The 16174-nt window shown below is 60.1% G+C and overlaps 1 protein-coding gene across 3 annotated transcripts; it reads left to right on the top strand.

Annotated features, from left to right (window-relative positions):
- The first annotated feature begins 2452 nt into the window (after window positions 1–2452).
- Window positions 2453–10246, top strand: AMOTL2 (angiomotin like 2). Of its 3 annotated transcripts, XM_052804441.1 has the most exons (10): window positions 2453–2526; window positions 3047–3867; window positions 5365–5599; window positions 6145–6289; window positions 6433–6525; window positions 7194–7489; window positions 7608–7900; window positions 8011–8222; window positions 8389–8544; window positions 8852–10246. In XM_052804441.1, exons 2-10 carry the CDS (start codon window positions 3134–3136, stop codon window positions 8908–8910), a joined length of 2223 nt encoding a protein of 740 aa, XP_052660401.1. In that variant the 5' UTR covers window positions 2453–2526; window positions 3047–3133; the 3' UTR covers window positions 8911–10246. The 3 variants fall into 3 exon arrangements, with proteins under 3 accessions (XP_052660401.1, XP_052660402.1, XP_052660403.1); XM_052804442.1 differs by lacking the exon at window positions 2453–2526 and having other exon boundaries at window positions 2899–3867; window positions 8392–8544; XM_052804443.1 differs by lacking the exons at window positions 2453–2526; window positions 8389–8544 and having other exon boundaries at window positions 2901–3867.
- Window positions 10247–16174: the final 5928 nt, after the last annotated feature.

Genomic DNA, 16174 nt, shown 5'->3' with positions numbered 1-16174 from the left:
GGAGGGTTTTGCATTGCGGAGTCGTGTGTCACCCAGGGAGCCCGGGACATCGGCACCTGCGTTCGCCCGCTGCTCCCATGGATCCAGCCAGAGCCACGAGTCCCTGTCCCATGGCACGACCCCAGCCGGGCTTTCCACCCACACGCTCCTGCCTGGGCTGGCCCGGTGTGGGGCTGCCGGCTGCTATTCCACCTTCTCCAGGGGAAAATGAAAAGGTTGAGGCTTTTCTTACCTCCAGCATTAGAAAAAAAAGAGGAAATTCTTCAGATCACTTTCCAAAGGGGTGTTATCAGTCCAGGAGGGGTTTCCTGCTGCCAAAAATAGAGCGGTGTTAAGATAGGAAGGGAAGCAGGATGACGCAGGCATATAGATAAGGCTGGCGGATGAGCCGGGAGAGGCTGGCTCCCTTGGGGCTCAGGGTGGGTCGCCCCATCCCCTTGGGAAAGAGCAGGGCAGAGCCACAGCTGGGTCCCTTCGGAGGTGCTGCTGCCGGGCTTGGTATCTCAGAGTCTGTCCATCCACCCTCCACCCAGCCAGCCAGCCAGCCAGCCAGCCAGCCACCTGGTGCTGGGCCTGGGCTGGTGTTTCCAGGCTCAGCATGAGGTTGGGGACACAGGGACGAGAGCTGTGCCCTCCTCGCTTCCCCACAAAGGGGTAGACCCCTCGCTGGGGTCTCGCCCACACCCACAGGGTCGGTGCCAATTCCCACTTCCAAAACTCCAGCTGGGTGGATTTGACTTGTCACTGGTAAAACTGGGCTGAAAAACTTGTTTCTTGAGCCCTGTAACTGTTTGATGAGCTTCTGGGCGCTAAGTACAGGCTCAGGACCTGCCTGGGTGGGGATGCTGTAAGGCTTTGTTAAGCCCAAATCCAGACTGATCATGCCAGAGCCACGTTCTTCATCTCTGGGTCTGTAACGGGGTGCTCCTCTTCCTCCAAGCACCAACTCCTCCTCCCCGTGCACCTTCTCTGCATGCTCCCCTGCCTTTGAATCTGTTACCTGCTCCACGCTGGGAATTTTTTTTTTTCCCCCATTTTTGGGGAGAAAACCCAGAGGGAAAGAGCCGTGCCTGCAGCTCCCTGCCTGCTATCGCATCCTGTGGCTTTTGGGGTGGCCCAGGGGTGATACTGGGGTAGGATGGGGTGGATTTCACACCAGCAGAAGCAGCAAAACAAGGGGATGAGGCTGAAGACCACCGTGAATGTCCCCCCCTCCAGACCTGCCTCCCGGGTCTGTGCCGGTCAGAAGATGTGGAGTTCCCTCTCACAATAATGGGAGCTTAATGTCCCGGAGCTAATTAGCAATTTTCCTCTGCACCTGCCTCTCTGTCGCCGCTGCTGCCTCTCCTCCGGCCATCTGCCGTCTTGGGGCCTCGCAGGGAGCTGTGGCTTTTGGGCTCCGCACCGGCAGCCTTGGGTGCTCGGGGCCGAGATGGGGCTTGTGTTTCTCTGCTTTGGGGTTGGGGGTTCTTGGTGTCCCTGCCAAAGATGAGCTGGGGCTCTTTGGTGTTGAAAGGGGAAAAGGAATTTGGTCCTTGGTGGCTTCCTCCATCCCCTCATATCCCCCAGAGTGGTGGGTGGCCAAGCCCCACTGTGCTCCCGTGGCCATGCTGCAAACGGTGTCTACCCGAAAAGGGAAACTGAGGCTGGGAGGGAGGCGGGGGACACCCAAAGGTGCCAAGCCCAGCGCCCGACATGCAAGAGCCGGCAGGGACGGCTGCACTTGCAGTGAGTTGATGTCCCCTCAGCCGGCGGGAGGCGAGGAAGGGGGAGGCGTGAGGGCAGAGCAGATGGGGCCGGCAGGTTTTTGTGGGGCTGGGTTGGTCCCACAGACAATGGCGCGTCTCTCCAAGCTGCGATTAAACAGAAAGATTTATGTTCCCAGACAGCTGGTGGGCACAGCTCGCCGCCCCCCCCCCCCATCCTGGCAGCTGCGAGCTCCCCGCACGCATGTGGCGTGCACCAACCCCCCGGCCTGCTGCTGCCTCTTGCCCCCCAGGCCCCTCGCACGCCTGCTAGCGCCTGTGGCATGCGTGTGGCCCCTGGCACACCCGGGGCATGTGCTCCCGGACCCAGGCCGGCCAAGCGCCCCGAGCATCCCCGCACGCTTGCAGAGCTGGGAGCCACCCACCCGGGGTCTCACAGTGCCGGTGGGCTCCGGTGGGTGCAGGAAAGGCCTGGGTGAGTTTTGGGGTGATTTTGATTTTGAAGAGCGCGGGGAAGCAGGGAGGCACGTCCCGCTCCCTCCCTTCCCCAGGGGTGGGGGTCTGAAGCCGCCAGCCCAGGCCGACTGCGGCTGCCCCACGACTCCCGTGTCCGTCTCTGTGTCCGTGTCCCCGTCCCCGTCCCCGTCCGTGCTCCCCCTGCCGGCAGCAGCCCCGGCGGGACGGGGAGGGGCGGTACGGAGCGGAGCGGGCGGGTCCGGCCCCTGCATTCCGGGCATAGCAGGGCCCGGGCCGGCCTCCGCTGCCGGCGGGACGCCCAGTGCCGCCGCCGCCCCGCGCCGCGCCGCTCCGCCATGCTCCGGTAAGTGCCGCCCCGGTGGGGCTCCCGCTAGCACCGGGACCCCGCCGGGATCGGGACAGCCGTGAGGGGCCGGCTCGGTTCGCCGGGGCTGAGGGGGGGGTCCCGCCGGCCTCCCGGTGGCTCCGTGCTCGGTCCCCCCGGGGCCGCCTCGTCCCTCATCCCCGGGCTACGGGGCAGCGCCGGTCCCTCGGGGAGGGCCCGGGTCCGGTGGGGAGCCAGCATCGGAGTCAGCCTCGACCCCCCGAGCCGCCGCCCCCCCTCCCCGCCCCCAGCCCCAGTCCAGGTCCCCGGAGCCAGGCTCGGCCATGGGTGTGATGAGAGCTCCAGTGCTCAGCCACGGCAGCGGGGAGCCTGCTACCGCACTCCCACCACCGCCACAGCCTCCCACCTGGCCGGCACGTCCTGGCCGGCCTGCCAGCGTGCTGAGCAGGATTCCTGGAAAACAAACCCTTGTTGATCAGGGTCTGCCCTGCGTCCTGCCTGGGCTGGTTCCCAATTATCCCCTCTTTACCCTGCGCAGGTGCCTCAGTGCAGACAGTTGCTGCTAAGGTCCCCGGGGACACCCTTCTCAGGTGGAAACGTGGCTTTGCCGACAGCACAGGCAGAGATGAGGACGGCGGAGGACTCGAACGGAACGGTCCTGCACCGCCTGATTCAGGAGCAGCTGCGCTACGGGAACCTCACAGAGAACCGCACACTGCTGGCCATCCAGCAGCAGGCCCTGCGTGGCGGTGGGGGTGCCGGCAGCCCCCGCTCCTCCCTGGAGAGCCTCAGTCCAGAGGAGAGCCAAATGGTGCAGCAGTCCACACGGCAGGAGCCCCAGGGTCAGGAGCATCACTCTGACCACGTCTACTTGGAGAACAGCGTCTATCGGCTCTGCCAGCCCCAGCACAAGGGCGAGGAGCTCCCGACCTACGAGGAGGCCAAGGCACATTCCCAGTACTACGCCTCGCAGCGGGGCGGGCAGCAGCCTGGAGGGGTCAGCCCAGGGATTCGGGGTGAAAATGGTCCGCACGGGGCCGAGAGCGGTACCCGTCGCCCCGACGAGGGGCTGAAGGACCTGAAGCATGGCCACGTGCGGTCGCTGAGCGAGCGGCTGATGCGGATGTCGCTGGAGAGGAACGGGGCCAAAGCGCAGAGCCCCATCAGTGCTTCCCACAGCTACCCCCAGCTCTCCCACCACCACCAGCTCGCTGCCCTCCGAGGGCAGTGCCCCGAGGGGCCGGAGCCACAGCGACCCCCTCCGGAGTATCCCTATGTCATCCCTTCCCAGGACACTTACCTGGCCGAACCCCGACCCTGCTCCCGGGAAGGTCCTGGATTTCAGCATCCTGAAATCAGGTAACCTGCGGCCCCTGGGCTCCACTTTTGGGGTGCTCACTGGGTGCCTCCCAGCCGTGGTGCCCCAGGAGTGGCCAGGATGGGTGCTCGGAAGATGCGGGATGCGGAGAGCAGTGGGGGTGCCTGGGGCAGCCATTGCCAAATCTCTCGTCCTCACGGGGCCGGTTTTGGCTCAGCCTGTGGGGGTCTGCAGGGACACCACCGGTCCCCTCCTCTCCCCAGTTTCCCTCAGCACAGTTGGATTTTTCCAACCAGTGATGAAAATCCCACTGTGTCTGCAGACCCTGGCCCCTCCCCATGTGCTGGGAGGAATTTGGAGTTAATTTAGGAGCTGGAGCCAGCTCAGGAAATGGCTAAATGTGGAACGGGCATGGGGCAGGGTGGAAGGCAAACGTGCTCCCCGCTCCATGGAAACCCACCCCGTAGTCCTGAGCTGGGGATGTCTGCATAGCACCAGTTTGCTGCTGGTGCTGTGGGACTGCTGCTGAGCTGAGCCTGGGCTGGTGCCAGATGGTTCATGGAGGCGATGAGCAGCGCTGGGCAGCTCTCCCCTTCCCTTCAGCAGCTCGACGCCTCCAGCAAAGAGCCAGGTTGTCTCCGAGAGGACCATGGAGCGGTCTGGGGGGCCCAGAGGTCTAGGCGATGCCTGGCATTTGAGGAGGGCTGGAAAAAACTTCTTCCAGTGTGGAAAACGATGGGAAGAAGGGAATTGGAGGCTTGATGGGAGGATGCACGCTGCTCCCAGCCCTGCTGACCTATCGAGGTGGAGAGTGATAGCATCTCTGGCAGGAAAACCTTCTCCTTCCAGGGAACAAAGAGGGGAAGGGGAGCCGCGAGGAAGATGTATTTATTCTTCCTCTCTCCCATATCATCCCGCAGGAATGCAGGCCCTTGGCGGGCAGCCCGCGGTGGAGTGGAGCCGGGCTGTGCACGGCTGCCCTGCTTGGGGTATTCGAGGCGGCCACGGGTTGTCGAGGAACTTGGAGCGGTCGTGCGAGGGGCGGCTGGGCTGGCCCTGCTACTCCAAATACAGCAAGGGTGTATTAATAGTTTGGTGGTGAGGAGCCATGCCGGCAGCCCTCGCTTTGCCCAGAAAACAAGGAAAAGGGGCAGTGCTGCCGTCTCCCAAGGTGCATCCTTTGCTGAGCTGTCATCCCTTTGCAGCACCCCCAGCAATAGGGTGGGCCTGGGGGGCTGGGAGCCCAGCCTGACCCACCGGCCAGGTCCTGGAGCTGTCAGGTCAAGGCATCCCTGTGAGATGGGGTTTATTTTGTGTTTGAGGGTGCTCAGGAAAGCACCTTTTAGAAAGCAAATGCTTCCCAGCTCTGAAAAGCAGGATAGGTTCCCAGAGCTTCCCTCCTCCTTTGGGGCCACCCAAAGGCACCAGCAGCACCTGCTTGGCCCATGGGTTTGGAGCGGTCAGCTGGGAGCTGGAGATGCGGTCGGCTCTCCCACCCTGCCAAGCCCCTTGAACATCCCTCTCCTCTCTCCCTGCAGGGTGCTGCCCACCCACGTCCCCACCACTTTCCTGCCGCCACCGGGCACCCTGTGCCCGGGCACACTGGGTCCCGCCAGCATGGAGGCACTGGTGAGTGCCCAGGCGGTCTCGGCCAGCAGCCGCCTGGCCCGGGCAGATGCAGTCCTGCGGGAAAATGAGAGGCTCCAGCGGGAGAGTGAGAAGCTGCGGCGGGAGCTGGAGAGCTGCGCCGAGAAAGCAAGCTGCATCCAGAAGGTGAGCGAGCGGCGGCAGCCCTGTGGTCATGGTATCGTGTCCCCCCCCCTCCCCATGAGCAAGGGGATGCTCAACCAGCTGCTGTGAAAATTCACCCCCTTTAGTGTTTTAATCCCTTCTTCCCCCTCCCTCCGGCAGCTTGTTTCCCTCCAAGCAGCTGCGTTTGAGCAGCACGGCAGCCGGGACGGGGGAGAAGGAGCCCATTCTCCAGTGACCCCCTCCCTCCGCCTGTCCCCCCCATCCCCAGCCGCCACAGAAAGCCCTTTGTGTGGCCGTGTACAAGGGGTGGCTGTTCCCCGCCGGCTGGGCTACAGCAGAGCCAAAACCTGTGGAGGGACTCTTCTGCATGAAGAAAGGCAGAAAAAATTGGTTTTCCCCCCAAAACGTGTGCTGGGGGTCACCCTGGGGGGGTCCCATGGGTGCGCTGAGCTCTTCTGACAGCTTGGGTTGGGCTGAGTGGCCTGGGTGAGCTTTGGCCAGCATCTCCCTTTCCTTTCCTCATTCCATGAATATCTAACCCCGGCCTGTCCCTTCCTCCGCCCCAGCTGGAGAGCGAGATCCAGCGCATCTCGGAGGATTATGAAAACCTCGTCAAGGCGTCTTCCAAGCGGGAAGCCTTGGAGAAAGCCATGAGGAACAAGAGAGACGGCGAGATGCGACGGCTCCAGGACTTCAACCGGGACCTGAAAGGTGAGGGACCCTCCACATCCCCATTCCCATGGGTGTTCTCCATCCCCCGGCTTTTCCCCCATGTGTTTCTGCCAGGAGCCAAGCTTCCTCTGGCCAAAATCTTGTATTTAAATCTTAATTGGATTTAATTGCCTTTGGACCAGAGCGATTGGAATCGGTGAACAAGCAGCTGGCCAGCAAGACCCAGGAAAGCCAGGAGAGCAACCAGGGCAGCGTGGCCAAACTCCTGGCGCAGAGTAAGTCCTGGGGGATGCCCGTCCTTGCCTGGCTCCCCATGGCATCCGTGAGCGGGATGGCGGGGCTCAGCGTGCTCCCTTTCGGCTGGAGGAGGAGGAGGCGGGTGGTGAGCGGCAGCTCTTGCCCATCCCCAGGGAGGATGGAGCTGCTCTTGGCGCTGGACTCGAGCCATTAATCCTGGCCGGCCGGCGGCGTGACCCGCATTCTCCACATTCCTGCGGCCGCGCCGGCTCTTCCAGCATCGAGCCCGCACTCCCGCCCCGCGCCAGCCTGGCCCTTCTCTCCCTCCTCCCTCCTGTGCCTTGCAGCTGCGCAGGCCTGGGCTTTTTTGGGGGAAAATATACCTAAATGCATTATTTTAGTAGAGAGACACAGTGTTGGTGTTACGTGGGAGAAATCGCATCCCCTTCCCTAAGGTGGCTGGATTCATGCCGGGCAGATTTTACCCTTCACAAGCCAAAATTTGGGCTGGAATGTGGCAAATGGAGGCTTTTGGCCATCTGCCCGAGTGGCTGGGATGCCCTTGACCCCCCACATAACTTGCGTGCTGGGGAAAGGATGGCCCAGCCAGTCTTTGGGGAGCAAAGAGCCCCCAGGGGGGCCTTTGTGGACCAGCCTTAGGCTGGCAAAGCCTCTTCGGCTGAGACTTGGGGGGGGTCTTTTACAGGCTACGAGCACCAGCAAGAGAAGGAGAAGCTGGAGCGAGAGGTGTCCCTGCTGCGCAGTGCCAATGAGGACCAGCGGCGGCGGGCAGAGCTGCTGGAGCAGGCGCTGAGCAGTGCCCAGGCACGGGCGGCCAAGGCGGAAGCTGAGCTGCGGAAGAAGCGAGCCTACGTGGAGAAGGTGGAGCGGCTGCAGGCAGCCCTGGGCCAGCTCCAGGCCGCCTGTGAAAAAAGGGAGCAGCTCGAGCTGCGGCTCCGCACCCGCCTGGAGCAGGAGCTGAAGATGCTGCGGGCTCAGCAGGTGTGTGCCGGCGAGACACGGCCGTGGGTGCTGGTGAGCCACAGTGGGTGCTGCATCCTCCCAGCACCTCCTCATCCTCTCTTTTGGGTTGTTTTCTGGGGTTTTTTTGCCACCGCAGAGGCATGCAGGTGCCGCAGGCGGGGGGACGCCGGAGCTGAGTGCCCACACGCTCTCTGAGCAGCTGAGGGAGAAGGAGGAGAAGATCCTGGCCCTGGAGGCTGACATGACCAAGTGGGAGCAGAAGTACCTGGAGGAGTGCACCATGCGGCAGTTTGCCATGGACGCCGCGGCCACCGCAGCTGCCCAGCGGGACACCACCCTCATCAGCCATTCCCCGCGGCACTCCCCCAATAGCAGCTTCAACGAGGATCTCCTCCTGGCCAGCCACAAGCACCAGGAGATGGAGAACAGGTAGGCCCACCTTGCTGACAAGCTTGCGCCGCGTTCTGGCCAGGCAGTGTCCACCTCCTCCTCCCCTACCTCCGGCGCCTCTCCCAGCTTCTGCCTCTTCTCCTCTCCAGGTTAAAAGCCCTTCATGCCCAAATCCTGGAGAAGGATGCCGTCATCAAGGTCCTGCAGCAGCGCTCACGGAGGGACCCCAGCAAAGCCCTCCAAGGCTCCCTGCGGCCAGCCAAGTCTGTGCCCTCTGTCTTTGCCGCCTCCGCCGCCCCAAGCTGGCCGGGGGCTGGCCAGAGTGACCGGCTGGCCGAGGGCAGCTCCCGGGGCAGCACAGGTAAATAGAGGCACCTGCCTGCTCCTTGCCTTCACTCGGCAGCAGGGAGTTGCCTGCAATTTCCCCTGCAGTTTTGGAAGTAGAGAGCTTGAGGAGGGGGAATTTCTCCGGTGAGCCGTAGGGACCAGCCAGAGGAGCTGGTAATCCCTAATGGTATCTCCTCCAGCAGGCAAAGCCACTGCTGAAGGGGCAGCAGCACCCGCCACCCTCCCTCTGCCCTCCCACTCCAAGCACGGCAGCAAGGACGGCAGCACACAGACGGACGGGGTGGCTGAAAGCAGCGGCCAGGGCGAGGGCACTGAGCGCCCGTCTGGTTTGCTGGGTGAGTCCCTGGGGATGGCACGGGGAGAGCTGGGGATGCTCCAGCATGTGGGCTTGGCATCCAGGAGATGGTCTTTGCACAAGCATCGGTGATTTTTTAAGGCATTTTAAAGGCCCCATTTGAGCCTGGTGGGCTTGAATCCCTGCAATCGCTCATTGCTTTTTCACTTTTCAGGTGCAGAGCTTTTTTCTTGAACACTTTGGGGGAGGCTGGACCAGCAGTACACTTGCTGCCGGCCCTTCAGTGGGATGGGCGCCATGCTGATGCTCTTCACCTCTCCTCCAGCTCTCACCTTCTTTCTCTGCAGAGAGCTCGGCTGCTGCCAGAGCCCTGGACCTGTCTGACGTGGTGGAGATCCTGATTTAAGGCCACCCACGGGCGGCACGCCGGCCCCTCCACCCTCCCTGCCTGCTGCATGGGCAGAGCCGCCCTGCCTGCACCTGCCTGGGATGGAGGAGCCTGCGGGAAGGAGGACCGAGCCTGGAGCTCAGCAGTGTCCCTGTGGCCAGTCTCAGTGGGTGGCCTCCGTGCATGGGAGAGCCACTGTCCCCACTTGGCACCCACACGGGTCCCCAGCTGTGCGGGGCGCACTGGAGCCCGGGAACCCCGCAGTGGTAGTGGAGCCTCATGACCCCCCTGTAAATACACCCAGGTTTTGTACGACGGGAGCAAACATACTTGTTGTTTCAGCTTCTTCTCCTTCCTGAGGTGGGGGGCTTCTTCCCACCCCCTCGCTCATGGGCTCCATCCCCATCCTGGCTCCATCCCCATCCTATCTCTGGGTCTTGGCCACCTGCACCCACCCAGGTGCTTGGCCTCCAACTGGAAAATCCCTCTCTGTTCACCCGAACTGCACCCACAAGGTGATGTCTGCACAAGGGCAGAGCTGGGAGGGATCCTCCATGGGTCCCATTGACCACCCGGATCCATGTGGCCAAGCCAAGCACCAGGAGCCCCAAACCACCATCATCTGCATCCATCACCTGTATCCATCACCTGCATCCTGCCTCTGGGTTTTTATCACAGGCAGGCGAGGGGTTCGGGATGTGGTGGCAGTGAAGCAAAAGAGAATGATAATCAAGGGAATGAAAGGTGGAGGAGAAATCCCCTTGAAACCAGAGGTGAAATGCTCAGAGTGAACCGAGGATGGCTGATGGAGGCGGTGGGATGCGCCGCCCCTCTTGTGGCTTCATCCCACCACCACATCCCCTGGCTACTGGCAGCTGGCTTCTGCCCATAGCCAGCACCGACGTCTCGGTCCTCTGAGCTGGGATGCTTCCTGTCCTTGCCCTTTGTGTATATGTATATTTTTTTTTTTCTTTCTTTCTTCTTTAAACATGTGTGCATTTGCTGGACAACTGCATTTTTTATTTTTCTCTCCCAGACACGTAAAAAATGCGTTTGGTTCTTGTGCATTGTTTACAAAGTGGAAGACAAACAAACAAAAAATTATGAAAGAGGAACACCCCCCCCACAACTTAATATATTTTATATTAATATTGGTATTTCTTTTTAAGTATTTTTTTTCGTGCTGTGAACTTTTTTTTCCTGCCAAAGACGATGAGTTCCTGTTTGTGCGTTTTAAGTTATCTTAAGTATTTAAACGTAAACCTGGCTGTTTCGTTATGCCGCCCTATACCGAGATTGCTGTAGCATTCCACTTGGTATAACAATATTTTAATAAAAAAACCCCAAATATTGACCCACAGGTACTCTTTTTTCCCATGCGATGGGGTGAGAGGGAGGTGCTGCTGGGGCAGAAGGGGTCTAGGGGTAGCGACCCCCTGGCTGAAACACTGCCCTTCCCAGCTCCCTGGGGCAGTGATTTGGGGTGCAGCTGCATGGGAGAGAGGAAAAAAATGTTGAAGAGCATCTCTGCATTCCCCAAAATCCCATTGGGATCCCATTTCCCCCACCTCGAAGGGGGAAAAGGATGGAGTTACCTAGAAATGTTGATATCATTTCCTTCCTGGGTGTAGTGCTCTGGTAATTCCATCCTGATGGGATCCTCCTCCTCTTCCTTGCAAGACCCTGTTCCTGCACTCCTAAGCCCCTGCCACAGGGGCTCCTTGATGGCCACATCTTCAAGCATGGCTGGACATGGTCCCCAAGCTCTCCCCTGGCTTTGTCAGCCACCTCCAAGCCCTTCCCACCCTGCTTTGCTCCTTGGTCTTCTGGAAGACTAGAAGTTCTCCTGGTGTTCACGCTGGGGCTACCTTAAGTCTTCCACAGCCACGCCATGCTGCTGCCCAGCCCTTCTTCTCTGAGCTTGTTGTTTGCTGCTGTCATTTGCCTTTTATTTTTAATAGCTGTCGTGTTAATGCTTCCCAGGGAGCATCCCCAGGGACTCTGCTCTGGCTGCTTGGGTGCTGGCAGCCTGGCTGGAGCCATCACCAGCTGGGCTGGGGCTTTCCCTTTTGTGCATCACTTGGCATTTATTGGCAGCTTGGTTTTTTTTATCCTCCTGTCCCTGGGGACCAGGGGATCTTGTACAAGTCTCTGCAATGGGCTTTAGCTCAGATTATGCAGAACAACAGTGTAAGAAACCAGCTTTGCTGCCAACTCGTCCCTGGAAGGTGGCTTAGGACTCCACTGAGGATCACTGGTCTTGGTGGGACTGCGATGCTGAACCCCGGCTTGGCTCTACCCTTCCCACCCAGGAACCTGGAAGGAGCGTGGCTAAAAATTCAGGGCTTCCTGTGGCTGTGGGACAGGTCTCTGTCCCTGCAAGTGTAGGTTAGAGAGACTTGGAGCGATGAGAAGCTTCCACCCATGACTTCTCCTGGGTTTTGCAAGCAGGGAAACAAGCTCCCCCATGCACAGGGCATGTCTGAAGGGGACCGTTCTGTCCTCCCTGAAATGGGGCCAGCAATGGGGAGAACTGGGTGCGAAGCTCATGGGGAGCTGCTGCTGCTGGGAATATGTCGGGGGGGGGGGTGCTGGCGGTCCTCAGCCAGGGGCCATACCTGCCCTGCCTCCCCAGCTCCTGCTGCCCGGGAGCTGGCACACCGCCCCAGGAAGGCTTGCAGCATTCCTAGCATACCGCAGCTCTCACGCCCCACGCTTTATTTACCCGAATCCGGATGCAGAGCGGCCTTGCGGCAGGTCTGGCTGTTTGCAGGCAGCTTTCTGGGTCCAGGGATTCAAGGGATGGGCTCCTGTTGAGAGCTTTGCCCACTGCTTGGCCATTCTCCATCCTGCCTGTTGCCCTGTGGACCCCCATCCCCAGGGCTTTCACAGTCTCCGGGAGCCAGAAAATGGGGGAGCACAGCCTTGTACAAATGAGGTGGCAGAGAAGCTTAAAAAAATAGGAAGGGAAAGGAAAACCCCAAAGCCCATCTGTAAATGGGGGAGTCAGGCCATAGGGAGAAGACGCCTGAGCCCGGCAGGTTGGGGCAGGAGGTCCCGGCTCCTCCTGCTAATGCCCCCGAGGATGCGGCAGCAGCACCCAGATTTGTTTGTTTTGGTAGGGTTGCTTTTCAGCCTAATGGATCTCCATGCCTTGGTGCAAGGAAGGCTGGTATGGGGGTATGTTAACACCTGCTTTATCTCTCTGTCATCACAGGCATTTCCCTCTGCTCTTTCCGCACTGTCTCACTGGGTTTCACCATCAGCATCGCTTGGACCCACAGTCCTTTATGCCACATGGTTCCTGCTCAGGCCAGGACATGTCCCTGTCACACTGGCACAGTTGCCGGTGACTCTTTTGCTGTTTCAGCTGAAATACCATGTGTGGTACTTCATCCCTGCTTCCACTCCCATCCCTGTGTCCATGATCTCTGTGTCCTTGCTCCATGTATCCCTGCGTCCTTGACCCTTGTGTCCCTGTGTCCCTGTGGGCTTGATCTCTGCATCCCTGTATCCCTGCATCCCCGTGTCCTCCATCCTTGCATCTCTGCGTCCTCGATCTCTGCACCCCTTTGTTCCTGCATCCCTGCGTCCACAATCCTTGCATCCCTGTATCCCCAGGTTCCCATGTCCCTGAGAGGGGATTGCTAGAGATGTTTGCTGAGCTGCTGGCTGAGCTGGTGCCTGGATGCGACACCTTCTGCGGGTTGCACATCCACAGCCCTGGAGAGATGGAAAAGGGCCAGCGGGCTCTGCTCTGAATGCCACCACTGTCACCCCAGTGGCTTTGAGTCAGACACCCTGTCCCAGGGCAGCAGCTCTCTCGTGGGTGAAAGGGAGACAGCTTGTCTGGCCTGGGGGCTGTTCAGGGAGGTACAGTCCCTCCTGTAGTCACGGCAGGTCCGGACAAGGTTGAGGATCTTGTTGGGGCCCCATGGCCATCCACTAAGTCCCATTCCCAGCCAGGAGCACCTCGTTCTCCTGGTGCCATACCACAGCAGCATCTCTGCAGCTTTGGTTCCTGCTTTTCCTCATTTGTCCCTGGAGCCTGGAAGTTGGAGCTTGGTCCTTGGAGCATCCTTGGAGCTTGGCAGGTCCTTTGTTGGTCCTGGTGCCTCCCCATCCACTCCTCATGCGTCTCCTCTCCTTTTCCACTTGCCAAATGCTGGAGCTGGATGGGGAAAGACAAGGTCATTGCAACCTCCTTATGATGGAAAACGGCTCTTTGAAAAGCTGAAAAACCCCCAACAGGATTTGAGAGAAAGGGAATTTCTCTCCCCTTCCAAATAATCCCGATTCTTGTGGGGGAAGTTTGGCAATGCTGCGGGCCAGCCCTGCAGCCGGCTTCCCAGCAAACCAGTTGGGCAAACTGTGGTGCTTTCTCTCGCCTCAAGTCCCGGCTTGCTTGTCGGGCCGGCAGGAATGAAGCTCTCCCCGCTGGGCCTGCTGATCCCTTCCCTTCCCCCTTCCTCCTTTCCTCACCCCACTGCCTTCCCCTAGGGGTCCCCCAAGCCTACAGGCTCCTCTCTGTGCCCAGGGCTTGTTGGGGGGCTCTCCCTTGGCTTTCTCCTGCTGGGAGGCCAACGCTTTCCCCCCTCCAAATTCTTTGCATCAGGCTTTGCATCCCATTGCCGTTACAAGCCACCCCCCAAGATGTCCCCTCCCTTGCAGAGCATCAGTGTGCAGCAGGAGCTGGAGCAGAGGTGGGACCCACGGGGTGGGGTGGCTGGTGTTATTTAGGGGAGATGCATGTCCCCACGTGCACGGGGGTGGCCGTGACTCCCTCCAGGATGCTCCATCCACCCAGCTGTGGAGCAGCGCGAGCATCCTCCAGCACCGGGAGCTCCTTCTTCATACTCCCCAGCCCCAGGTCCCCCCCAAAGCCCTTCCTCCCAGGCCTGCATTAGGGACCAGCCGGGCATTGTGGCAGGGCCGGCCAGCTCCTGGCCTCACAGCCAGCACAGGCAGGCTGGGAAAGCACCCGGCGCTTTGCTGGGCTAAGCAGAAGCGGTTGGGCCGCGGCGCGAGAGCAGCAAATTCCTCATTCCTCTTCCCTGTGCTGTACTGCCTGCCTGCCATCTTTGCATGCAAACAGTAAACAGGCTGTTATTATCCCGGATGCTTTGAATAACTGTGGCTATTTTTTCTCTTCCCAGTATTCTAAAAAGGCAAAAAATTCCCTGCGGTTTCTGAGTCAACTTTTTTTTCCTTGCTCTCTTTTCTTTCCTTCCCACCACCTCTGTGACCTTGAAAAACCAGGTGGACGAGCTCGCTGGCTCTCCCTGCTCGCACCCGCTCCCCAGCCATACTCCGGCTGCCACTCTCGCTGCTCCCTGTGGCTGGCAGCGGGCAAATTTGGGGCCAAGCCTGGTGGCAGAGCAACCCCGGGCTGGTGGTGGCGGGCAGGATCCAGCCTGTTGGGCACCTTGCCCGTCGCCTCCCCTGGCCGAGGTGGCTGGGGACGCTCCAGGGGGTGCAGCTCACGCAGGCAGCTGGGGCAAGGGTGCAGGATGCTGCCTGTGCTCTTTGTTTTGTGTCCCCAGGGGTTGGAAGATGTCTGTCTGGGGACGATGCAGGCAGCCAGGAGCCGCAGGGAGCACAACAGCAGCCTGACCATCCGGCCCTTGCAGGCAGCAGGTATTCCCTGGTTCACCCATGTCCCCTGGCAGGGCTGGGACTCCTTCCTCCCCTTTCCTGCCTCCTCATCTTCCCACAGGGCAGCCCCATAGGCCTTTGCTCTTAGGTGTGATCCCAAAAGCTGAAAAGCCCCTCTCCAGCCCAGGGTTCAGTGCCCGAAGGTCTCCAGGAGGTCAGAGCCAGTGGCAAGAGGCACAGGATGGGTCAGGGCTCCCACGTCCAAGCACCTCCGGCTCCTCAGCTGCATGGGTTTGCTGGTGGGGTGGGCTTAGCTTTTTGGGGGGCTTCTTTCCCTCCCCTGGGTACGTTACTTCACATGAAAAATGAGTCAGGGCTATGCCGCCTGAGCGCTGGTATGGGGGTCACGCACCCCTGCCTGCATGTGGGGACTGCCGCTGCAGGCAGCACCAGCAGGGTGGAGCACTGGGCCAGGGCCGGCAGCAGGCAGGGGATGACCCCATGCTCAGCTGCATCCCTGCCTGCCAGAGGAGGAGATGCCTGGTGCGACCGGCTCCATATTCAGCCCCAGGTTGTTTCAACTCAGTAAATTTTTGGGATACTTCGGATGCTCTGGTGGCTGAGGAGCAATGGTGAGCCCGGACGGATGGCGGCGAGGAGGCAAGGAAGAGGAGGTCAGTGCCAGCCGGGATGCGGAGGACCAGCAGGATCCAGGTTGTGCCTCTCGCCTGTTGGCAGTTTAATGCCGATACGCGATGGTGTGGCTGGATGTCTGCTCAAGTTTGCAGCTGGAGCTAGGGCTTGGTTTGGACAATGGTGGTGATGATCAGTGAGCGGCTGATGATTTCATCCTCGTGCAGCATCTTGGGGAAAACCAGTGCTGGGTTTTGCAGGGGGTCTGTCCATGCTGGGAAGGCACCAGGGTGGGAGCTGGGGGACAGTGGGTCCTCAGGACAGGTGGGCTCTGGACACCAGATCTGCAGTGGAAGAGCACCCACATGGATGTATTGAGGAGAGTGTCGGATGAAAGGCTTGGGGACCGACAGCCTTCCTTGGGGTAATGAGAAAGCACTGGTGAGCGGGATGGGGGCGGTTCAATGTCTGGAGAGATCTGAGCGTGAGGCTTCACCTCTGGGACCAAATGCTTCCTGGGAACATGAGAGCTGCAATAACCAGGTGAGAGAGCAGGAGCAAGGGGCTCTCCACTCAGAAAAGCTGGGTCGTGGGAAATCCTAGCATTGCTGAGGTTGGCAGGGACCCCCAGAGACCCCGGGTCACCTCCCTGCCTGGTGCAAAGTCACAGCAGGAGACTCAGGACCTTGTAGAGTGGAGCTGCCATTGCCCAAGGGGATAGGGGTCCCCCAGCATCCAGGCAGAGCCCGTTGGCTCGTCAGAGCAGGAGCATGCAGAGGACTCGCAGGATGCCAGCCACAATGGCATCGCTGAATGAAAGCAGGGGGACACAAGCTGCTTAGAGGTGTGAACAGGGACGACAGCCAAGCACACAATAATTCTAAGCTCCTGCCTAATTGTAGTGGGGGGTCTGAAATCAGATGGGGCTTGGCGACATCTCCCACGTGCCTGTCCCCTGCAGAGCTCACGCGATGCCAACTCTTGCTGCGCACAACATCCATTATACTATTCGTGTGTGTAAATTAAAGTATTTATGTATCCCTATAGGCTATAG

The sequence above is a fragment of the Harpia harpyja genome, chromosome 12 (assembly GCF_026419915.1).
Source record: "Harpia harpyja isolate bHarHar1 chromosome 12, bHarHar1 primary haplotype, whole genome shotgun sequence".
NCBI classification, from domain to species: Eukaryota; Metazoa; Chordata; class Aves; order Accipitriformes; family Accipitridae; genus Harpia; species Harpia harpyja.
The sequence above is the reverse complement of the archived record's forward strand: the minus strand, read 5'-3'. Positions and strand labels throughout refer to the sequence as shown.

Coding starts and splice junctions, on each gene's coding strand:
- AMOTL2 (XM_052804441.1), top strand. CDS start 3,134: ATGAGGACGGCGGAGGACTCGAACGGAACGGTCCTGCACCGCCTGATT. Junction 5,600..6,144: donor AAGCAAGCTGCATCCAGAAG/GTGAGCGAGCGG, acceptor CCTCCGCCCCAG/CTGGAGAGCGAGATCCAGCG. Junction 7,490..7,607: donor AGATGCTGCGGGCTCAGCAG/GTGTGTGCCGGC, acceptor TTGCCACCGCAG/AGGCATGCAGGTGCCGCAGG.